The sequence below is a fragment of the Hemiscyllium ocellatum genome, chromosome 5 (genome assembly GCF_020745735.1).
Source record: "Hemiscyllium ocellatum isolate sHemOce1 chromosome 5, sHemOce1.pat.X.cur, whole genome shotgun sequence".
Lineage (NCBI taxonomy): Eukaryota > Metazoa > Chordata > Chondrichthyes > Orectolobiformes > Hemiscylliidae > Hemiscyllium > Hemiscyllium ocellatum.
Genome location: NC_083405.1, coordinates 25282821 through 25308099, shown reverse-complemented (window position 1 = coordinate 25308099; position 25279 = coordinate 25282821). Strand labels below are relative to the sequence as shown.

General features: G+C 41.8%; 1 protein-coding gene across 2 annotated transcripts in view; it reads left to right on the top strand.

Annotated features, from left to right (window-relative positions):
- gsdmeb (gasdermin Eb) overlaps nt 1-25279 on the top strand; it is a 46776-nt gene that overhangs the window by 11162 nt on the left and 10335 nt on the right. For both annotated transcript variants that reach the window (XM_060825343.1, XM_060825344.1), the window contains exons 4-7: nt 1617-1785; nt 14712-14832; nt 19141-19311; nt 24572-24699. In XM_060825343.1, the coding sequence (XP_060681326.1) occupies nt 1617-1785; nt 14712-14832; nt 19141-19311; nt 24572-24699 (589 nt within the window). The remainder of the gene's footprint in view (nt 1-1616; nt 1786-14711; nt 14833-19140; nt 19312-24571; nt 24700-25279) is intronic.

The following is a 25279-nucleotide window of genomic DNA, read 5'->3' as shown; positions in this document are numbered from 1 at the left end:
TCAAATCCCCTCAATTTTTCCTCTGCTGTACAATCTAAATACAGTAAATCTCTATGACTCTAAGTATCTGCTTACATTTCTGTGGTCTGTAGTAGCCATTTAAAGTCCCGCTAAGTCTATTATTAAAATGAAGTACAGTTTTTTTTGTTTTAAACAAGTTGTAATCTCTTTCATGTCTTGTGGACATGATACAGCCAAACTATTGTAAATATAGATGCTACTGTCATTGTCTCCTAATGTGAACACCTTGCACCTCAGTCCAGCAGTACAACCTTTAACAGCTACATTACTGAGGTCTCCGGTAGGCAAGTTTTGGAACAAGTTACATGACTCCTTCAGTTTTATCCTACATTCAAGACACAGTAATGAAAACAATTCCATAAACCTCATTTGTAACAATGTTAGTCTTCTGATTTAGTGCATTGTAATGTTTTTAAAGTTTTTCATTTTTAAAATAAATTATTACATGAATAAAGGCAAAACATTAAGTTTTTCTAAAGTTCCATCAATTTTTGGCTGATCAACATGCATAAGTTGAGCTCAGTAACAGTGCTCACTCCTCTCGTTTCAGGGCTTAATTCCCATTCCAGGTACTTGACCCCCTTAAATTAGGTGAGCAGTGTAATGCTGTACTGAAAAAGCGCCATGCTGTTTGACATTTGGATGTGACATCAAAATGTCCCTTCTGCCATCTTGTGCAGGTATAAACGATCATTTGACACTCAGCTAAAAATAAGCTGGAGAGCTCTCCCAGTATCCAGGTCAATATTTATCACTCAAGCAACACTCAAAAACATATGATCTGGTTATTCTATTTAATTGCCTTTTTTGGGATCTTGCTGGGCACAAACAGGTTGTTGATAATACTATATTACATCAGTCACCGCACGTCCAAAGTACTTCATTATATTGAGACACCCTAAGACTATGTAAAGTGCTTTTTCTCACTGCTGTTTGACAGCCTTTTCCCTAACTATCACATTGGGCATTATGTAATATAGCATAAAGTATTCGAGACAATCTTTACAGTCAACTTTCACCTTGTTTTTGTGGATAAAAGGGTTGCTAGCAAAAACTACATTTGTTGTCCACTCCAATTGCACTTGATAAAATGCTGCAGAGTTGCCCTCTTGAATGCTGTGGTACTTTTGGTAGTTACATCCACAGTGTTGTTAGGAAGCCACGTTTTTGGCCCGGTAATAGTCAAAGAACAGTGCATTCTAATGAGACTGAGATTTTCTGTACTTCATCTTGGAGATATTTCACGCTGTGCATTGATGGAGGAGGGATCGAATGTTTAAAGTGTTGTGTGGGAGACTGATCATGTGTACTGCATTCCACTTGGATAATTTCAGGCTTCTTGTGTTGTTGAAGCTGCACTGTTCAGGCAATGGAGAATGTTATATCACACTCCTGACTTCTGCTTTATAGCTATGGTCAGGGGAGTTTGAAGATGCATCATCCATTGCAGAATTTCCAGTGTCTGACTTGCTTTTTTTAAACAGGCCTACTTTCGAGAATACTTTTGATACTTGCTCACATCTACATGTGACTAGTATAAAGGTTAGTGGCAATGAAAGAAAAAAAAAAGTAATTTCCCTTACTTGCTTTTCCAGGCCTTTAAATTTGGATCACCCTTTTGTCCAGCAAACCCGTGAAAAAAGAGAAGTTTTGTGTGTGGTAAATGAAAAGATTATCACCTCCCAAAAGTGCTCCATTTCCGAACATTTGCAAATTGAAGAAAAGTGTGGTGGAGCGCTGGGACTAAAAACAAAAATATTGAAGGTGTGTATGTTCCCTGAAATACAAGCTTGTATCTCACTGTAGTTGCCATAACATTTTAGCTACATATAGCATGGATCTCTGGAGCTTGCCCAATGACATTTTTCATCTGCATTGGTTTTTAAAACTCAGGAATTGGCTGAATTGAAAATGCGTTTACAAATTTATATGTGAGTAATTTGTGTAAGCTGGACCAACAAGATGAAATTGTAAAATAATGTGAGCCTTTGCTGTGAGACGTAAAAAGTCAGCTCAAGACAAATTCAGGAAAACAAAGTTTATTAGCAATTAGCAAGTCTGCAGAGTTGGGTACCCCTCAAAGAAAGGGACCCTGATCGTTACAAAGCATCCCCTGATATACCCTTAAACTCCACCCCCTGTTGAGTCAGGTGATTCTCAATCTTGAGTAACCGGTACTTTTCCATTACTTGTCTAACCCAATTTTGCAAGCGCAGCTGGACACCTGCCCCCCCTCAAGTGTTTACAATTTTCCCAGGCAGCTAACAACCGCCCATTGTCCACTTCAAGTTGTTTCTCAACGGTTGTCCTTCGTTATCAGTCACGAGGTTCGTTTCTGACATAAATGTCGGCCTTGTGGTTTTTCCTGCCTGGACGTGTTTTGCTATGAGTAAGGTCGCCCATTGTCTGGTTTCGTTTTCTGTCAAGGGGCTTCATTATTCTGTTATCTGTCTAGCTGCTTGTTTTCTGACTTCTGCTGACCTTGTGGTCCAGCTGCAACTTGTTTACCACTTCTGCTACCTACTATGTGTTAGTGCTGCTGCTATAGCTAAGTTAGTCAAATTCATATGTCGGCCATTTTCTTTTGGTCACCTTCTTGGCCCTTATGCTTATGCACATCTTGAATCGTTACTCCAACTCTCACAATCCACCCTTTTTCTTTTCAAGATGTGCATAAGGAATCAGTCAGGCAGGAGACTTGCGAAGCAACATGACTTTGAGCTCATGGGTCCCATGTTGAGGGATGGCCACGGCCTCAAGCTGGGATAGGTTCTTTTGAATTAGGGACTGAAAGCAGGGGAGCAGGCAAGGAAGGATTAGCAGCAGGGCAAAAACGCCCGTTAGGGATAGAAGGGTAGAGCGCCACCAGCTGCCGTCGAAGTGGCCACTCCACCAGGAAGCACTACCCATGGGACGCCAGGTCTGAACAGGGACATGAGCAATCTTACGAATGTTGTTGGCAATGTCAAGAACTGCCTGACCATTGTCGTCAATCTGCAGGCAACAATTTGTGAGGTTAAACTTTCCACAAACGCCGCCCTCAGAAGCGAGCAGGTAATCCAAGGCCAAACGGTTCTGATAGATAGCAGCCCTCATTTGATTTGTCTGTCGTGCTAAAAGCTCAAGGGCGAGGGCAGTTTGATTAGATGGGAGTGCGGTAGCCCCAGGAACCGTCCTGAGCCCAGGTGGCGGGGCCATAATATTTGATAATGCGTTCGGGAGGCCAGTCATCTCTCCACTTCCCCAGGTGTTCCCGTGGAAGGGCAAGGGTGATGGGGTTCGGAGGGGTAAGAGAGCGCGAGGGACGTCTAAGGGAATCGAATAGCTTGACGCCTAAGTCATTACCATCGGACTGAGGTAGCAAGAAAAATTTCGGGTGAATGAGACCTAGGAAACACGTCCCAGACCAAACTGCAGGCAGTGTGGAATAGGCACGGTTGCCACAAATCCAAAACAGCCCATCTGGGGCAGCGCCCCCTTTAGTCGTAACGTCTCTCCAGGCCTCTCGCACCCCAGGCACACCCTCGTATGGTGCAGAGCCGGAGCAATTCCACAAAGTGGTATCAAAGTCAAGAGGAAGGCATCCTTTAATAAAACGTGTGGCTAAATACCAGGTGAAAGGGAGAGGCCACCAAGACGCGGTGGTGGAGTTCCAAACATGGCGGCAGGGGCTGGCTCCTACTACGATGGAGCCTTCTTTAGCGACACAGATGTGTCCTTCGGGGGAGGAGGTCAAGTGCCATACTTGTCGTGCGCGGTTATCCCCTCGCGTCCAGTTATATTCGAGTAAGTCCCTAACCGGTAGACTCTCACCCGTCCAAGGCCACTGTTCAGTCATGCCGGGGCCCCCACACACCCAACAGTTACTTATGTTTAATACCTTAGCTATCCTGGAAGTAAAGTCAATGAAAAGATTCTGCGCACCATCGGGGAGTGCGAGCCGTTCTTCAACTTCCCTATAAATAGACTGCGCCTCAGAGGCGATGGCCTTCTTTTTGCGAACCCGTTCCTTAGCTAACTTACGCAGCTGTGTAACCTTTACCCTATCAACATGCCCCTGCAACCTGTCCTTAGACATGCACAACCACTGATAATTGATGAACGGGCAACGACGGACTCTGCCGGTGGACAAGCTATAGTACCCCTTATTTAACACTTGATAATACAATTTCCCATCTTCCGAACATTCTTCCCGTGTGTCAACATCATAACATCGGGTGTATCCTACATAGGAGGAGTGGGATACAAAAGAGCCTGGTAACTCAGAGTCTCTCAATCAAACTATGGAGCGACATTTGTCACATTCCCCTTTTGCTTTCCCCACATATAAAAACATATAGAACAAAACCCCCAACATTTCAGTCCAGATAGAGTTCATTGTTGCTGCTTTTTCAGTGTTACCACCAACGGCTTGTGCCCCGGCTCGCACGTCCAAGTGTCCTCTCCTTCTGGCGGAAGAGGACCCTTTATTCTTGATGCGTGAGTCCACCCTTTTTCTTTTGTTCGTACTGCTGCCTCGGTAGTCAGCAAGACCTGGAAAGGGCCCTCCCACTGTGGCTGGAGTTTGTCAGATTTCCAAGACTTAACGAGTACCCAGTCACCAGGCTCGACCTCATGCAGGAGAAAGTCAAGTGGTGGCGTCTGGGACAAGAGGCCCTTCTTGCGAATTTCTGTAAGAGAACGGGATAATGCCAGTAAATAGTGCTTTAAGTAAACGTCCCCACCCTGTATAGAGGGACACCCGTCTACCTGACTCCAGTAGGGAATTCCAAAGAGCATCTCATACGGGGAGAGAGCAATGTCTTTACGAGGCGCTGTGCGTATGCGCAAAAGGGCAATGGGAAGGCACTTTGGCCATGGTAGTTTGGTTTCCAACATTAGTTTTGTCAATTGCGTCTTCAAGGTAGTATTCATGCGTTCGACGCGGCCAGAGCTCTGCGGGTGCCACGGGGAGTGAAGGTTCCATTGTATGTGTAGAGCGTCGCAGAGCAGTTTGTGCGTTTTAGAGACAAAGTGAGGCCCGCGATCAGAGTCAATGGATTCCATAATGCCGTATCGAGGTATAATGTTTTCGAGGAGGAGTCGAGCCACAGTTGAGGCATCGGTTTTTGTGGTTGGGAAAGCTTCGACCCAATGAGTGAAATGGTCAACAATGACTAAAAGGTATTTCCACTTCTGGGATTGAGGTAAGTCGGTGAAGTTGATCTGGATCCTTTGGGAGGGTCGGATAGAAAGGGGTTGTCCATCAGGTGGGGCCGAGCGCATGGCCTTCTTATTGATGCGCTGGCAGGTCACGCAGCCCGAAATTTCTTGCTGAGCAATCGTATGAATGCCTTTACAGACGAAGTCTCGCAAAATGGTGTCACACATAGCGAGAGCACCCCAATGGGTCTGATGGTGTAACTGGTGAAGAATACCCCGAGTAATCTGTTTGTTCAGTACTTGTCTCCCATCAGGAACCGTCCACTTCCCATTAGCCTCCAGCCGGGCACCCAATTGGCTCATTCTATCGATCTCACTCTGGGTGAAGACGGGTTGTTTAGCAAGCCCTTCCCTTAGTGGTATTAATGTCAATAATTGGATGGGCTTTTCGACCGCTGCCCGTTTGGCTTCCTCATCTGCCAACCGGTTTCCCATCGCTTCTTGTGTCGACCCCTTCTGGTGACCAGGTACATGGACTACCGCGAGTTCTGTTGGTAAAGCAAGGGCTTCTAATGTTAGGCTGATCATTTGTTCGTGGGCCAATTCCTTTCCCCGGGAAGTTATCAATCCTCGCTCTTTCCAGATTTTCCCGAAAGTATGAGCGATTCCGTAAGCATACTTTGAGTCGGTATATAGTCCCGACTTTTCCTTCCAGCAACTTCAGGGCCCTCTGGAGGGCGTACAGCTCACAGGATTGGGCTGACCATTTCCCGGGCAGTCGTCCAGACTCGATCGTCTGCTTCGTTGCACCATCCACGACAGCATAACCACTGTACCGTATCCCACTGATACATCAGGAGGACCCGTCGATGTATAGTTCCTGTCCCTCACCCAGAGGGGCCTCTTGTAGGTCCTCTCGGCTTTTGGTCTGTAAGTCCACAAATTCCACACAATCATGTTCCTGTTGCCCTTCTGCAGGACACCCGTATAGAAACTGGGCAGGGTTACAACTGAGATCTTTTGTAAATTTGAGGTCGTCCCCGGTCATCAGAATCGTCTCACACTTCAGGATGCGAGAGTCCGTTAACCAGCGGTGAGCCTTCTGAGCCAGTATGGTACTAACCGAATGTGGGGAGTATACCGTGATACTTCCTCCAAAGGTAAGCTTCCGGGCCTCTTCTACTAACATTGCCTTAGCTGCCACTGCCTGTATACAGGTCGGCCATCCACATGATACAGGGTCTGACATTTTAGACAAGAATGCAACCGGCTGACATTTCCCTGCCCGCAGCTGGGTAAGCACACCTTGGGCAATTCCGCCGGCACTATTGACATATAACTGGAACGGTTCCATCAGGGTGGGTAAAGCCAATACCGGAGCTCGGATCAGTTTACTTTTAATAGTATTAAATCGCTGCTCCTCCTCATCCGACCAGTCCACCTTTTCTTCGGTTCTTGCCACGACTCTCCCCTTTTCTGTTCCTGCCACGGCTCTCCCTTTTCCCTCCTCCCAGCGGTGACTTTTTGCACCGTCTGTATCATTATTTTCATCGCCTTCTTCTGCTTCTCATCGTCCCTTCTCACAAACACCTTCTGTGCCTCCCGGAGTATCTAAGAGCACTGCCTCATATTTCAGGATTCGGGAGTCTGTGAGCCAACGTCCCGCTTTTTGATTCAGAATAGTTGGTGAGGAGTAATCACAGTCAGTGGTGCTCCAAACGTAAGTTTCTGGCTTTCTTCCACTAGCTTAGCAGTGGCTGCTACTGCTTGTACACATTTGGGCCAACCCCGTGAAACGGGGTCTAGGATTCTGGAGAGGAAAGCTACAGGTTTTCTATGTCCACCCCATTCCTGAGTCAAGACCCCAAAAGCCGTCCCGTGCTTGGCGTTAACAAAGAGTCGAAAATCTTTATTAAAATCTGGCAAGCTCAAAACCGGTGCTGTAACTAATTTTTTTTTAAAGTTTCAATCAGCATTTTTCCTTCTGGGTCCCATTTAACCCTGTCCGGAGCCTCCTCTGTTAGCTGCAGGTATAGTCTTTTTGTAAGAGTAGCATAATTATATATCCAGAATCTGCAATAACCTAGCAAACCCAGGAACTATCGGAGTTCCCTCTTAATTCGGGGTAGTCCTAATTCTACAATTCCCTTTACTCTTTCAGGGCTTATTCTCTTCTGCCCTTGACTGATCAAATGCTCTAAATATCTTACTTCCCGTTCCACATACTGTAGTTTGTTCTGACTAACTCGCAATCCCTTCACTGCAAGGTAGTTTAATAAATCATTGGTTCCCTGCTGTGTGTCAGTTTGGGTGGGACCGGACAACAGGAGGTCGTCCACATACTGAATTAACTTTAAAGTTGGTCTTAAAGTCAAGCCCTCAAGAACTTGTTCTAGGATCTGTCCAAACAAGTTTGGTGACTCGGTAAAACCTTCAGCTAAGACCGTCCACCTATACTGCTGTTTTCTCCCAGTATCAGGGTCCTCCTTAAGTTCTAATAAAATCATATCATGAGAAAAAAATAACGTTGAGCATTCATAAAATTACAATCAAAAATAGCACACTGAATCAAATGACAAACAACAAGTTTCACACATAAAGCCATTAACAGACAGATGAATTCAAGCCAGAGCACAAAGTGTTAAACTGCTTGTTAGCTGAGAAGCCTTTTAAAAAAAAATCCATACACAAACACAAATTCTCACATCCACAGAGACTTTTTTACAATCAAATTTACACACACAAAGACACACATAAATCTTCACCAACACAAAATTCCTATCGGGGGGCCGGCCCACAAAGACATAAATATTCAGATTTAGATAACCACCTTATTTATCCGACTCCTTTTGTCTTTCATACAGTCCTCCCTTACTACTGCTACCATTATCTTAGCCTTCCGTTCCTCCGCCATTATGTCTCTCTATACAAATACTTTCTGAACCTCCTGTAACAACTCCGACTCATTTCTACCGTTCCCGTCCTCTATCTTCTGTAACTTCTTCTGGATATCAGGCCATGCCTTTGTCACGAAGTGAACCTTTACCATCCGTCATCCTATTTCCCCATCTGGGTCTATACCCGAACATTTCCTAACCGACTCCCTTAATCTGTGTATGAATGCACAGGGAGACTCGTCCTTTCCCTGCCTCAGGTCGAAAACCTTGGCTAAATTTTGTTGTTTGGGGATGCAAGCTTGTATCCCTTGGATTATCAAATTTTGCATGTCTAACATATTATTCCACCCTTCTATATTGTGGTGGTCCCAGTTAGGGTTCTGAAGGGGATATTTGTCTTCAATCCTAACCATCCCCCTCTCATGCCAAATTGTCCGGCAAGCTTAATACCGGCACTGCTACTAGTTTTTTTAATCTCAATTAACACTTTCCCTATCCAGTATCCCCATATAAGTCTCCTTTCTCCCCCAGTAAATAGTATATTCAAAAATAGACATTAACTCAGCCCACATATACAGACTGGGCCTCAAAATTAATTTGTTCTGACAATCCTATCGGATTCTCATCCAGGACCGTCATTTCCTTCTAAATGTTCCGACCTCCCCACTGGTGAGGGGGTCACACACAAACCCAATCTCCTTGTCCCCTATCGGCACTTTAGTCGATACTTTCTTCCTTTTTTTAAGAAATATTGCTATGTTCCTAGCTTCTCATATCCTCAAACACCAATTTATTAATTCATGCTTGACTAACTTTAAAGCCTGTTCCTAACTTGTAAACATATTTATATATTTACGTCCATTTATTCAGTATTTAATATTTAAAATGTAAAATGCATACAGTTCCCAATTTTGAAATCCACTGTAATCACCCAGATTTAGCACTCTAATTTAGATCCAAAATTAGTTTTCTTATGTACTCCTGACCAATTATTTCTTAATTACAATACTTTAGGTCGTAAAATAATCAGAGCTGTCTTACAATAATTTGTCAATTCAAGTTTTTAAAAAAATTCTAATGGCCGAATCCAAGGTCTCAGATAATAACCATGGAAGTTATCGTCTTTTTTTTTCCCGACAGTCTACTGTTGAACTGAAACTACAACTGTCCTTCACATATTGAAAATAAATCATGTTAAGTTTACGTAAAGATCACATTTAAAACAATCCTGGAACTCAAGCTCCAGTGAATAAAACTTCCTCATTCAATCACCAACAAACCAATGTGCATTCAAACCGGATCACAGAGGGTTAAATGTTTTGCGAGCAGTTCTTGCACTCTCTCTCTCTCTCTCTGTCGGTCTTACTGCAAGCTGCTGGTAAAAAAAAATAAACTTCAGTTGTCTTATATAATTTGAGTTTAATGGGGCTACAACAGACCTAGTCGTCATTCTTGAGGCTTGCGGTTGTTCCTCTGTATTTGCCTCCCCTTCCCCTGAACCTTCGTCACCCGAAGGATTATCTTGCGGGGCAGACGGGGGACACGTAGGGCGGTGGTAAATGATCTAAAGGCTCCCATTCTTTCTGCCCTTTTGAATCTTCATTTTGCAAGAATTAGTGACTGGTAGCCAACAAAGGGCGTAATCGGTCTCTTCCCGAGTAACATTAGATTTTGAATTTACATATAGAATTAGAGCTTGCCGGACCCAGTCTTCGTCAGTGCCGAATTTAGGCCACCACACTGAGTCTCCCTGAATAGGTTTCTGGGACCACATTTTACCATCTTTTTTTCTGGATTTTCCTTTTCTACTACCCTGATCCCAATTATTCAACATTCTTCCTAACGGACTATCGTTAGGTACCCCGGGGTATTTCTCATTATCCACGTTCGGACCTCCCTCTTCCTTATTTGCTTTTGATTCCTTATTTCCCATTTCCGAGGACTTTTAAATTCACACTAAATCTATGCTGACCCGTGAAAATCTATCACTCTTTAATCAGTTCCCGGACCTTTGTCCCGCGATCGCCCAGGTTCCTTTTGCAGGCACCCCCGGTCTTTGGATTTCTGTGTCCCACGTCTCTGTGAAATAGATCACAGGCACCCCGTAGGTCCACTTACCTCCGCAAAAAGGTCTCTGCAAAACCTCTCACAGACGGGCCCCGGCCTCTAGATTCCTGAGTCCCACGTCTCTGTAGAAAAATCTACAGGCACTCCATAGGTCCCCAGTCCTCCGGAAACACGGTCTCTGTAAGTTTTCTTACCTGGGTTCGGTGCACCGAAATTACTCGATCGTTAACCGTCCCCACTGCCTCGGCCACACCCCTCCTTTGTTTTCCTGAGCCTTCCGGATATCACTCGCTCAAGCCGCGCGGGGCGACGAGCAAGCACTCAGGGACTGCCGAACTCGGCAGGGTGCACCTTCCCCGATGTCCTTTCTCGATCCCCTCGCAGCCGGAGTGTCGATCCCGGACAGGAGCCCCCAAGTTGAGAGACGTAAAAAGTCAGCTCAAGACAAATTCAGGAAAACAAAGTTTATTAGCAATTAGCAAGTCTGCAGAGTTGGGTACCCCTCAAAGAAAGGGACCCTGATCGTTACAAAGCATCCCCTGATATACCCTTAAACTCCACCCCCTGTTGAGTCAGGTGATTCTCAATCTTGAGTAACCGGTACTTTTCCATTACTTGTCTACCCCAATTTTGCAACCTGCCCCCCCTCAAGTGTTTACAATTTTCCCAGGCAGCTAACAACCGCCCATTGTCCACTTCAAGTTGTTTCTCAACGGTTGTCCTTCGTTATCAGTCACGAGGTTCGTTTCTGACATAAATGTCGGCCTTGTGGTTTTTCCTGCCTGGACGTGTTTTGCTATGAGTAAGGTCGCCCATTGTCTGGTTTTGTTTTCTGTCAAGGGGCTTCATTATTCTGTTATCTGTCTAGCTGCTTGTTTTCTGACTTCTGCTGACCTTGTGGTCCAGCTGCAACTTGTTTACCACTTCTGCTACCTACTATGTGTTAGTGCTGCTGCTATAGCTAAGTTAGTCAAATTCATATGTCGGCCATTTTCTTTTGGTCACCTTCTTGGCCCTTATGCTTATGCACATCTTGAATCGTTACTCCAACTCTCACATTTGCTACTTACTGTATTGTGACACGGGTACATTAATCATTTTTGTGTGACATAGTCTAAACCAGGGTAGTAAACATTTTAGGAGCACTTCCCATACTTTATTGCATCAATGTACACAATTAGGTTTAGTGCCTCGAAAGGAAATTGCTTTGTAAAATTCACAAAAGTATAATTTAAACAAAAAAAAAAGCTGAAGAGAAAGGCAGACCTATGGAATGTGCTATTAATATTAACATGAAAAATCAGTGCAGCTAGAATTTTTTTTCCAAGCAGATGCAACTTTAAAATATTTTACTACCATTTAGTACATGAATAATTGTTCTGTAATCTTGCAAATATTGTGATACCCTATGTGTTTTATTTAAAAACAGTTATCTTTGACGGTTCCTTTTTAAGATCTAGGTCTCCCCGGGTGGTTGGGGGGGGGGGGGATTCAGGAAAGTCGACAAACTGGTCACTAGGTCGTATATTCTGGGGATGGTGACTGTGTTGCAGCAATTTTGTTTGGATTTAGAACAAGTTGTAGTGAACTACACTTCTCTTTCAGCACAATTTGCTTGAAATTCTGGACGTTAGCTCATAAGGTTAAAGCTCTCTTTTTAACTTAATTATTCTGATAACAGTGATTTGAACCTCATCTACAGCCAAACTGTTGAGAGAGTGTTTTAAATGCAAACCTCCAGAATTTAAGACTCTTAGAACCTAGAGTTCTGAACTGAGGTGGCCATGCTTCAGATAATGTTTGCATTTTATAACTTTAGGAAGCTTGCACGAGGTTTGAAGGGACAGACTTACGAGAAGGTGGCACAGTGGCTCAGTGGATAGCATTGCAACTTCACAGTGCCAGGGACCCAGGTTTGATTCCAGCCTCAGGCAATGGTCGGTGTGGAGTTTGCACATTTTCCCTGTGTCTGTGTGGGTTTCCTCTGGGTGTCCCGGTTTCCTTCCACAATCCAAAGATGTGCATGTTAAATTGCTCCGTGCTCAGGGATGTATAGGTTAGGTGCAGTAGTCAGGTCAATGTAGAGTAACAGGGGAATGAGTCTGGATGGGATATTCAGCGGGTTGATGTAGACTTGCTTGGTCAAAGGGCCTGTTTCCACACTGTAGGCATTCTCTTCTATTTTATGAAAGGCCCAGGACACTAAGCAGTGAATCTTCCAGTTTTTGATAAATAAATCATCACCCTTCAGTCTAACTTGTTCATGCCAACCAGCTATCCCAACCTAATCTAGTCCCAGATGGAACACTTAGTCCATATCCCTCTAAACCCTTCTATTCATATACCCATCCAGGTGCCTTTTAAATGTTACAGTTGTATTAGCCTCCATTTCCTCTGACAGCACATTTCATACATGCACCACTCTTTACATGAAAATGTTGCCCCTTAGGTCCGTTTTATATTTTTTCCCCTCTGACCCTAAACCTATGCCCTCTAGTTCTGGACTCCCCCAACCCAGCAAAAAGCCTTTGTCTATTTATCCTATCCATGCCCCTCATGATTTTATAAACCTCCTGAGGTTACCCCTCAGCCTTTGCTCCAGGGAAAACAGCCCCACCCTGTTCAGCCTCTCCTCATAGCTCAAATCCAACCCTGGCAACATCCTTGTATATCTTTTTTGAACCCTTGCAAGTTTCACAACATCCTTCTGATAGGAACTAGAACAGAATTGCATGCAATATTCAACAGTGGCCTAACCAATGTCCTGTACAGCCACAACATGACCTCCCAACTCCTATTCTCAATGCTCTGACCAATAAAGGAAAGCATACCAAATATCATCTTCACTATCCTATCTACCTGTGACTCTACTTTCAAGAAGCTATGAACCTGCAACCCAAAGTCTATTTGTTCAATAACATTCCCCAGCACCTTACCATTAAGTGTATAGGTCCTGCTCTCATATATTTTCCCAAAATGCTGCACCTCACATTTATCTGAATTAAACTCCATCTGCCACTTCTCAGCCCATTGGCCCATCTGATCACAATACCATTGCAATCTGAGGTAACCCTTTTTGCTGCCCACTACTCCTCCAATTTTGGTGTCATCTGCAAACTTACTAATTATACCTCCTATGTTCATATCCAAATCATTTATATAAATGATGAAAAGTAGTGGACCCAACACTGATTCTTGTGGCACACCACTAGTCACAGGCCTCCAGTCTGAAACACAACCCTCCACCAATACCCTCTGTCTTTTATCTTCGAGCCAATTCTGTATCCAAATGGCTAGTTCTCATTGTATTCCGTGAGATCTAACCTTGCTAACCAGTTTCCCATGGGGAACCTTGTCGAATGCCTTAGTGAAGTCCATATAGATCACATCTACCGCTCTGCCCTCAACAATTCTCTTTGTTACTTTCTCAAAAAACTCATTCAAGTTTGTGAGACATGATTTCCTATGCACAAAGCCATGTTGACTATCCCTAATCAGTCCTTGCCTCTCCAAATACATGTACATCCTGTCCCTCAGGATTCCCTCAACAACTTGCTCATCACTGACGTCAGGCTCACCAGTCGATAGTTTCCTGGCTTGTCCTTACCATCTTTCTTAAATAATGGTACCACGTTAGCCAACCTCCAGTCTTCTGGCACCTCAGCTGTGACTATCGATGATACAAATATCTCAGCAAGGGGCGCAGCAATCATTAGCTTATAAGTAACTGCATTTTATGTGCTTTCAATATTTTAACATAGGTAAGATTCACATTCTCTGGTTTCTGTGTAATAAAACTCTCTTCCTTTATTTTAAATCAGTGTAACTTGTGATTTCATACTTTTAGTAAATGCCTGCTTCTTGTCTCTATTGAGATCATACCAAGTTGCTGTATACTGTTTGGTCCCTTGACAGGGATATGGGCAAAATCATGAAAGGCATGAAGCAGTGGAGATGGGAATGTGTTAGGTGTTGCTTCCAGCTGTTCTTCCCTTCTGATCAACACCACTGCACTCTGAAAGTTTTCATTTTAACTGTGGTTCCGCAGATTCTCCCTGCCTTCTGCCCCCGCACTTTGCATCCGTCCTTTATGCATCAATAATGCAAATCCATGTTTGGCTTCCACACCTGAAGTGTCATCACGTTTTATGTCCTTTTCTCATATAGATTCACTAGATAGGAGGAAAGATGTTTTCTCCTCTTCTCTCCTTCCGCCAATGCTCTAAATCCAATGAGGGAAATTGTTGAGCCATATTGCTGCCCTCAGCCAAACACCTTTCCAATGTAGCACACAACAAAGTTGAAGCTGATCCCATGTAGCCATGAGGAGACCTCAGAGGGGCCTGGTTAGTTGAGATCAGAGAGTGTTACCAGCAGATATAAAATTATATCTTTGCTCCAAACATTAATCTGTAAAAGGAGGTTTGGCATAAAAGTGAAAGCAAGGCTCCAAAACGTATTTTTAAAAAAACTAGTTTACAGATTTATTGGTCATGAGTAGCAATAATGGTTTTAAATGTTATCCTGTTGAAAAATGTTTCTTTGTGAATTGGAACAGATTTCTGAGCTGCTTGTGTTTTGTAGGTTTCAGCAAATGATGATGGTACTATATCCAAAGATACAGAGGTTGTGCTGGAGATCCCACCTCGAACGGTTATTGCATACGGTGTCACTGAGCTTTTTATAAACCAGCATGGACAGTTTGGTATGCATTGATCATTACAATTAAGCCAAGTAATATAATCGTGGATCTGGTGAATATGCTGCTAGTTCAGTCAGCCAATTGAGCTTCCAATTTCTGATGTTAGAAAGTATACTTGTGATAAGGTAGAAGTGTTTGCTTCTGTCAATGAAGTAACAGAGAAAACGTGAATTAGAGTCAAAGTCATAGAGATGTACAGCATGGAAACCCTTCGGTCCAACCCATCCGTGCGGACAAGATACCACAACCCAATCTAGTCCCACCTGCCAGCACCCAGCCCATATCACTCCAAACCCTTCCTATTCATATACCCATCCAAATGCCTTTTAAATGTTGCAATTGTACCAGCCTCCACCACATCCTCTGGCAGCTCATTCCATACATATACCATTCTCTGTGTGAAAATGTTGCCCCTTAGGCCTCTTTTATATCTTTCTCCTCTCACCCTAAGCCTATGCCCTCTAGTTCTGAACTCCCCAACCCCAGAGAAAAGACTTTGTCTATTTATCCTATCCATGCCCCTCATAACTTTGTAAACCTCTATAAAGGTCACCCCTCAGTCTTTGACATTCCAAGCAAAACTGCCACAGCCTGTTCAGCCTCTCCCTGTAGCTCAAATCCTCCAACCCTGGCAACATCCTTGTAAACCTTTTCTGAACCCTTTCAAATTTCACAACATCTTTCCAATAGGAAGGAGACCAGAATTGCACGCAATATTCCAACAGTGGCCTAACCAATGTCCTGTACAGCCGCAACATGACCTCCTGCACTCCATACTCTGACCAATAAAGGAAAGCATACCAAACATTACCTTCACTATCCTATCTACCTGCGACTCCACTTTCAAGGAGCTATGAACCTACACTCCAAGGTCTCTTTGTTCAGCAACACTCCCTAGGACCTTTATCATTAAGTGTATAAGTCCAGCTAAGATTTGCTTTCCCAAAATGCCACACCTCGCATTTATCTGAATTAAACTCCATCTGCCACTCCTCAGCCCATTGGCTCATCTGGTCCAGATCCTGTTGTAATTGGAGGTAACCCTCTTCGCTATCCACTACACTTCCAATTTTGGTGTCATCTGCAAACTTACTAACTGTACCTCTCATGCTCGCATCCAAATCATTTATGTAAATGACAAAAAGTAGAGGACCTAGCACTGATCCTTGTGGCACTCCACTGTCACAGGCCTCCAGTCTGAAAAACAACCTTCCACCACCACCATCCTCTGTCTTCTATCTTTCAGCCACTTCTGTATCCAAATGCCAAGTTCTCCCTGTATTCCATGAGATCTAACCTTGCTAATCAGTCTCTCATGGGGAACCTTGTCGAACGCCTTACCGAAGTCCATATAGTTCACGTCTACTGCTCTGCCTTCATCAATCGTCTTTGTTACTTCTTCAAAACACTCAATCAAGTTTGAGACATGATTTCCCACGCACAAAGCCATGTTGACCATCCCTAATCAGTCCTTGCCTTTCCAAATATATGTACATCCTGTCCTTCAGGAATCCCTCCAACAACTTGCCTATCACTGAGGTCAGGCTCACCGGCCTATAGTTCCCTGGCTTGTCTTTACCACCCTTCTAAAACAGTGACACCACATTTGCCAACCTCCAGTCTGCCAGCACCTCACCTGTGACTATTGATGATACAAGTACCTCAGCAAGAGGCCAAGCAATCCCTTCTCTAGCTTCCCACAGAGTTCTCGGGTACACCTGATCAGATCCTGGGGATTTATCCACCTTTTACTGTTTCAAGACATCCAGCACATCCTCCTCTGTAATCTGGACGTTTTGCAAGATGTCACCATCTATTTTCCCTACAGTCTATATCTTTCATATCCTTTTCCACAGTAAATACTGATGCAAAATATTCATTCAGTATCTCCCCCATTTTCTGTGGCTCCACGCAAAGGCCGCCTTGCTGATCTTTGAGAGGCGCTATTCGCTCCCTAGTTACCCTTTTGTCCTTAATAAGTTTGTAAAAACCCTTTGGGATTCTCCTTAATTGTATTTGCCAAAGCTATCACATGTCCCCGTTTTGCCCTCCTGATTTCCCTCTTAAGTGTACTCCTACTTCCTTTATACTCTTTTAAGGATTCAATGGATCTATCCTGTCTGTAACTAACATATGCTTCCTTCTTTTTCTTAACCAAACCCTCAATTTCTTTAGTCATCCAGCATTCCCTATACCTACCAGCCTTCCCTTTCACCCTGACAGGAATATATTTTCTCTGGACTCTTGTTATCTCATTTCTGAAGGCTTCCCATTTTCCAGCCGTCCCTTTTACCTGCAAACGTGTGCCTCCAATCAGCTTTCGAAAGTTCTTGCCTAATACCGTCAAAATTGGCCTTTCTCCAATTTAGAACTTCAACTTTTTAGATCTGGTCTATCCTTTTCCATCACTATTTTAAAACGAATGGAATTATGGTCGCTGGCCCCAAAGTGCTCCCCCACTGACACCTCAGTCACCTGCTCTACCTTATACAATTCTTCTTCTGATAAATACTCGTGGGAAATAAGGGTTTTGATTGGAAAAGATCCAGATAAAACTGTTTGAACCAGTTTCATAAGATCTTTTAAAAAGGAATTGAGTGGTTTCTTGACAAAGAAAACATTGATGAATATAAGGAGCAAGCAGGGATCTGGAGTAGAACTAGGTGAGGTGTAAAATACTGCAAAATGTAATGGCAAATGGCTTGTTTTGGTGCTGCAAAATTCTCCAATATTGATCTCTAATACTAATGTAATACCCAATATTATTTTAATACCCCTTTGCATATTTAATGTTTTCAGAATAGTGTCAGAATGTGAGATGTGTTTTAAGAAAAGTTAGTTATGCAGTCATACAGTACAGAAACAAACCCTTCGTTCCAATCAGTCGATGTCGACCAAGTTCCCAAACTAAATCAGTCCTACCTGCCTGTGCTTCACCCATATTCCTCAAAACCTTTCTTATTCATGCACTTAACCAAATGTCTTTTAAACATTGTAACTGTATCCGCATACACCACTTCTTCTGGCAATTCATTCCATATGTAAACCACTCTTTTTTTTAAGGAAAAAGTTGTCCCCATGTCCTTTTTAAGTTTTTCTCCTCTCACCTTCAAAATATGCCCTCTCTTCTTAAAATTCCCTACCATAGGGAAAAGACACCTGCCATTCACCTTATCTATACCCATCATTATTTTAGAAACCTCTATAATGTTACCCCTCAATCTTCAATACTCCCCTGAAAAAAAGTCCCAGTCTGTCCAGCCTTTCATTTTAACTTAGAACTTCCATACCCAGCAATATCCTGGTAAATCTCTTCTGAACTCTCTCCTGCTTGATAATATCCTTCCTATAACAGGGTGACCAGATCTGGACCAGAAGAAGCCTCACCAACGTCCTGTATTTCCACATCATGACTTCCCAACTCTATACTCAAAGGTCTGAGCAATGAAGGCAAGTGTGCTAAGTGCCTTTTTAACCACTACATGTGATGCAAACTTCAAAGAATTATGTACCTGTATCCCTAGGTCCCTGTTCTACAACATTACCCAAGGCTCTGCTTTTAATTGTATAACGTCTGCCCTAATTTGTTTTGCCAAAATGCAATACGTCACTAAATATCCAAATTTAACTCCATCTGCCACTCCTCAGTCCCTTAATCCAAATGATCACAATCTCTTTAATCTTAAATAACCTCCACTATACCACCAATTTTAGTGTCATCTGCAAACTTGCTAACCATACTTCCTACATTCTCAACTCAATCATTTATATAAATGACAAACAAGAGTGGACCCAGCAATAATCATCGTGGAACACCACTTGTAACAGGCCTCCAGTCCAGAAAATAGCCTTCCATCACCATACTCAACATTCCGGCTTGAACTGGCAAGTTGCAAGTAACATTCAAACCATGCAAGTGACAGGCACTGACCATCCCCAGCCCAAGAATTTACTGTCTCTGCTGCTCAATGGAACATCATGGTTGAGAGATTTACTTTCTTTTTCAAAATAGAAATTTTGTGAAGACTGAGTAAGGATGCAAACAAAATTTAATTGAACAGGTGATAGGATAAGGGGTGAAATTATACACGTGTTTGTCTGTCTTCAGTTAACTTGAAAGATTCAACTAATCTCCAAAATCAGAATGTAATTGACAAATATTCAATATATTCTTATTGTCTTCTCTGATTTTAAATCATTTCCATTACTGTTAGTTGACTCTTTCACCATTTATAATATAATTTTAGCTAACATGGTTCTGACATACAGTTCTGAAAAAGTTACTGATATTTTCACTTTTTTAAATACCAGAGCTCTGCCTACTTTCTGAAAAAAGTGGAGGATTTGATAAAGTCCTACTAGGCAAAAATAAAAAAGAATTTTCAGTGTGCACTTCTTTAACGTGTGTTGATGGAGAACATAAACATCAGCAGTGTATGATGAATGTCCCAAGTGAAACTTCGCTAAGTGTTTTAAAACCAGGTAAATGAACATCACAGCAATTTGAAATATTTGTCTAATCATGTGTTTTACTCCAGAGTTTTTGGCCATTGATGTCAAATTCTGTATCCATTTTAGTACTCTTTTGGGATAGTAGTGAATCTTCTAAGGTGTTGAGTTTGTAATTTAGCACAATTTGTTATTTCAACTAGGCAGGATTGAATGCAATCAATATGGTTTTATTGGTTTGGAAGATGGTGATGAAGTCACAACATTACTGAATGAGTAATCCAGACTCCATGTTAATGTTCTGGCGACAGAGTTTTGAATCCGGCCACTGTAAATGGTGAAATTTGAATTTGATAACTTTCTGGAGTAAAAAGCTAGTCTAGTAACAACTATGTCAATTGTCATAGCTATCTGTTTCACTAATGCCTTTTAAGGATGGAAATCTGCTGTTCTTCTGGTCTGGCCTACATTTGATTCCAGATCCACAGCAACGTAATTGACTCCCTTGGACCTTACCATTAAAAGTATAAGTCCTGCCCTGATTTGCCTTTCCAAAATGCAGCACTTCAAACTTACTACATTAAACTCCATCTGCCGTTCCTCACCTTTGATGTCCACTATGTCACCAATTTTGGTATTATCTGTGAATTTATTAACCTTACCTCCTATATTAACATCCAAAGCATTTATATTACTGGCAAAAAACAGTGTAGCCAGCACAGATCCTTACGGCACATCACTGGTGACAGATCTCTAGCCTGAAAAGCACCCTTCCATCACCACCCTCTGTCTCCTACCTTCGAACCAGTTCGGTATCCAGATGGCTAGTTCTTTCTGTACTCCATGTAATGTAACCTTGTTAACAAGTCTGCCACTTGGGACCTTGTTGAATGCTTTACTGAAGTCCATATAGCCTATGTTCACCACTCCGCTTTCATCAATCCTCTTCTTCACTTCTACCGTACCTCTTTCCTCTACTGTTTCCCACTACTGATTTCATAACTTCCCCCAAACCTTTTCATATCTGTGATTTGAAATTATTTTCAGGTTTCAGACTTCAGTGCTTAAGCAACTTTCAGCTGCAGTATTTGTGATCACCTTCATATTTTCAGATTTGTTTCTGAACTTGCCATTATCAAGTCAGATGTCTTTGTTAGTGTCACATGTCCACTCCCTCTTCTTTTGTGATTTTCATTTATACTAACCCTTATTTAATATTACTGAATGAGATTAGCCATCCAGTCTGCAGACCGGAAAACGAAGATATCAGTTTTTAGTTTCGGTTTTGCCAAGGATCTGAAAGTTAAGGTTGTGAGACAATGTAATCCTTACAGTCGGACATGCCACATCCTTCAGTACTTTTTAACTTGCTATCTGATGCCATTATTACTTACTCAATCCTCTGACAATCATCAGATTTTGTTAAGGGGACTAGCATAATGTCCTAGGAGAAAATGAAGACTGCAGAAGCTGGAACTCATGGGCAAAAAGTGTGGTGCTGGAAAATCGCAGCCAGTCAGGCAGTATCCGATGAGCAGGACAGTCGATGTTTCGAGCATAAGTTCTTCTTCAGGAATGTCCTGACTGAGTAAACTGCAGATCAGTTGACTTCCTAAAAGTAACTGGTTTGTTTTGTTCTCATTTGTGTTTTTGAATAGAATAGGTATCTCACTAAGATGACAATTCCATGAAACTTTTATTCCACTTATTTTACATGAAACTACAATTCCCAATAGTGACCAGTTTTTTTTAATCTTTGCCAACTCTGAGGCAAGTAGTATATTTATATAGTTTTTAATTTTATCTCCCTTTGCTACTTGGTCAATCAAGAAAACATTTTTATCTAGGCAGTTCCACAGACTGTTGATGTACAAATACTATTTAGTAATTAAAGGAGACGCTGACATTCTCACTCTCTCTCTTATACAAACAAAACTCCTTTTGATTAGTACAATAATGAATCTGAACAAATTATCTTCATCTTTGGTAGTACAGAGCTTAAATCTTGCTGAAAGGAGACCTTAAGTTGAAGCTTTTCCTTTTGCAGTCATCAGAACGAGAATGTAAGAAATAGACCTGAAGAAATGGAATTATATGGAGTGAGAAGAGGTGTGTGGGCTGTGCATTCTAACAGCTGGTGGGCCCTATCAAGTAATATCTTCTGTCGACCATTCACAGCTGGCAGCTCAAGTAACTCATGCTTGTAAACCTTAAATGTATTGTACCCTTTAGATGTGATCCTGTTGTCATAAATCATTTATTTAATAATCTGGATTGTGCTAACAGTTACACCAGAAAACCATTTTGGATAATCATCTAGGAGAAAGTGAGGACTGCAGATGCTGGAGATTGGAGCTGAAAACCTGTTGCTGGAAAAGCACAGCAGGTCAGGCAGCATCCAAGGAGCAGGAGAATCAACGTTTCGGGTATGAGCCCGAAATTCCTGAAGAAGGGCTCATGCCCAAAACGTCGATTCTCCTGCTCCTTAGATGCTACCTGACTTGCTGCGCTGTTCCAGCAACACATTTTCAGCATTTTAGATAATCAGCCAAGATCACAGTGTGATACATTTGCACGAGCTTGAAGCTCACATATGTAAGTACTCAGAACCCTTTTTTCATGTGGGCAAATGTAATTAGTGCATATACTGCACCTTTGAAAAAAAGAATGTGCATGGAGGCAGCCAATAGCAACAGTCTCTGACTAATCAGAATCCATCTGCCTGATCGGAGAAGAAAAATTGACAGTTAACTGTCCTTGCTGCATCTCCATGCCAATAATGATCCAACCAACTCTTCGGTGGTATCTTTTTATTTCAGATTTGTTTCTGCATTATTGTTCTGAGTGTAAAATGAAAAGCTTCAAACTCTCATCTCCATTTAGCAATATGTTGAAGAGTATGAAGGTGGAAAAACACAGCTGATCAGGCAATATCTTCATCCACTTTCTTGGACATTTACAGAGCTTGTATCATTTCCAGGGTCTTGGTGCTTTGAGTAGATATTGGCAAAATAATACTGTACCTATAATCATACCCAAAGCACTGATCATTTTTTTCTCTTGGATTAATTCAAGTATTCTTGGTGCTTAAATTATATTTTCTGTAATAGCTAGATCCACTAAAGCTGTAGATGTTATCATACATCTCTGGAGTAGTTGGAACTTGAACCCACGCCTCCTTGCTCAGAGATATGGGCACTACCGGTTTAGAACAAGATCCCACTAAATGAAACAGAACATTCCACACTAAAGAAAATACCAAAAGCATCTGAACAAGAAGATTCTAGCATAGTTAAGCCAGGGGTTGAAAGATAATTGGGATAGGTGGGAATGTGGATTTGAGCTTTCAATCAGATTAGCCATGGTCACATTAAATGGTGTGGAGCAGGCTCAAGGGGCTGAGTGGCCAACCCCTGATTCAAATACTCAAGGGTAGCATAGAAGCCAGTTTCAGAGGGCGACACACCAGCATTAACCTCCCAACCAGCCACCATAATTTCTTCCTATTGATAACTATAGCAATGTTGTAAATCCCCTATTACTACTTGTGATATGCATGCAATTAATCCACGTATGGTGTGCTACACTATTATATAACTTTCAAATCTAATGTGGAACAATAAACGATTAGCTTTTTTTTCTGGGAGGATAATGTCAGCTTATACAGAAAATTTGCTTATGACTGAAAATAATATTTACTGATGTGAGTAACTAGCTGGTTTCTGGTAGTTTCCTGGGCAACATAGGTATTAATAGCGCATTATCTGACTGAAAGACGAATTGGATTCCAGATGGTTAAAAAAAAAGACTTCCATATTGTGGATTTTTATCTGTATTACAGAGACCACAAACTGTGAAAACATTCCAAATGTTGGTGGTGCGGTTTGGAAATAACTTCCTGACTTCACCTTTGGTATTTAAAAATATACATTTGAATCAGGAACAGGAGTAGGTCATTTAGCTATTTTAGTATGATCATGATTGATCTAATTGTAATCTCAAATCCACACTTCCAACTACCTTTTTAATTCCCTCATTTACCAAGAATCTATACAATCTCTGCAATCAAATATTCAAGACTCTGCTTCCACTGTATTTTCAGGAATTGAGTCCCAGAAGAATCATGCCGCTATAAAAAGAAAGAAAACTCAATCCTTCTATTTTAAATGAACAACCCCTGATTTTGACAGTGTGACTTCTAGATCTGGATTCCTCCAGAACAGGAGACATATTGTCTGCATCTAATGTGTAAACTCTCCTCAGAATCTTGTGTTTAAATCAAGTTGCCTCTTACTCTTCTAAACTCATGCAGACACAAACCTAGCCTGTCCTGGCCAGGATAAGTTAGGAATTCTATCTCCATGATAGTGTTGATTAGCTCTGGCATTTCCAGGATGGTTGTTCTCACTGATATGAGGTGAAGTGAAGATTCTCTCAAAAATGGATCAGTAACTGTACTTTCAAGTTGAAATTGAGTTTTAAACTTTACTTGGTCTACCTTTTTAATTCAACAAACCAATCCAATTGATGGATTCTTGAACAATGGTGTAAACCCTAATTCAGGTATTAATGTTTGTTAACAAATCTCATTGAAATCAACTGTATATGCAGTTAATTTATACATTATCTCCTGCTTTAATAGTTGCTTTCCCAGGTAGCTATACAATGGGGGTCAGTTAGTATAATTTGCTGGATGACCGGTTTGCAATTCAGTGAGGTATGGTGACCTCCGGTTAAATCATTATCAGTCCTCCCTCTCTCTGATGAGGGAATTGCCCTATCATCTGGTAAGCCTGTGGTTACTTTACCTTTAGTTATAAAATAGTGAGAACTTAGATGGAATGGAGTAGTGTGATAACCAAGAGTTAGAGTTTAACTAAGCATTTAAAATTCTAAAGATCTTGGATAGCACTTTCCTGGTGTAATGTGAATCATGTCCATTTGCTAAACATCAAATTTATTTCATTGAAAATACGAATTTGTGTTCTATTGCCCGTTTATGCTTTATGCCATTTGATTGAGAAGGTCATTTGTTTTTGCTTAGAATTCCTGCGAATAAATTTCAAGTAGTCTGATTATGAAAACTGGAGATTAATGACTGATCTTTGGGAAGCCTATGCAGTTATTCGTTTAACAATAAGTTTGGTAAATATGTTCAAAGAAATGGTGGTACTGGATTTCACTATTGATATTAAGTGTTTTCTAGACAAGTTTAGTAATTATGAATGGAATCTAAATATTGATGCAAATTGATTTAACATTGACGATGATAGTGACATCCATATCTTCACAGCTATTGAAGAGGCTCAGCAACAGCTGCAGCCATTCTGTGAACTGTCGGAGGACAAATGTCAGCAATTATTTAAATATTACTGTGAGTTCTTGTACCACGAAGACGTGATTACCCTTCTTGAAAATGTTGTAAGTATAATATTTTGGGTGACTGGCATCCTTATCTGCAGTGAAATACAGTAATCATTTTAGTCTATAGTTTGAAATAGTGGAACATGACCCAGAAGCATATCTAAGAAATAACTAACACTAAAATTGTTCGTCAGTGATGGAAGTAAAGTTTGTTTTGTTTTTGTTCATGTATTGGTCTTTCAAATTAGATGATTTCCCCCCCCCCCCCCCCCCATTTCTTTCCATACTACGAGATGCAATGTCAGAACTAGTTCATAAGACCCCAGGTATTGAAGGAGCCAGCAACGGGGTAGCATTTATTGTTTCATTTTCAATTGTCAAAGACTCATCCATTCTCAGACCTGAAGATAAACAGAATGAGCCTATGACCATTCCAAATAAATACATTGAAGGGAATGAAAACCTATCCCCTTATTTTCTCATTTCTCCAACCCAGCATGGCTTTCATACAGTCTAGTGTTTAGAGTAATGTAGTATTGAGGAATTTCAGTCTTCTCAGGAAATTATCATGAAATTAGACTGACCAGCACTGTTGTCACTTTTAATGAAATAGTGATATCCAGTGAAGCAACCTTTG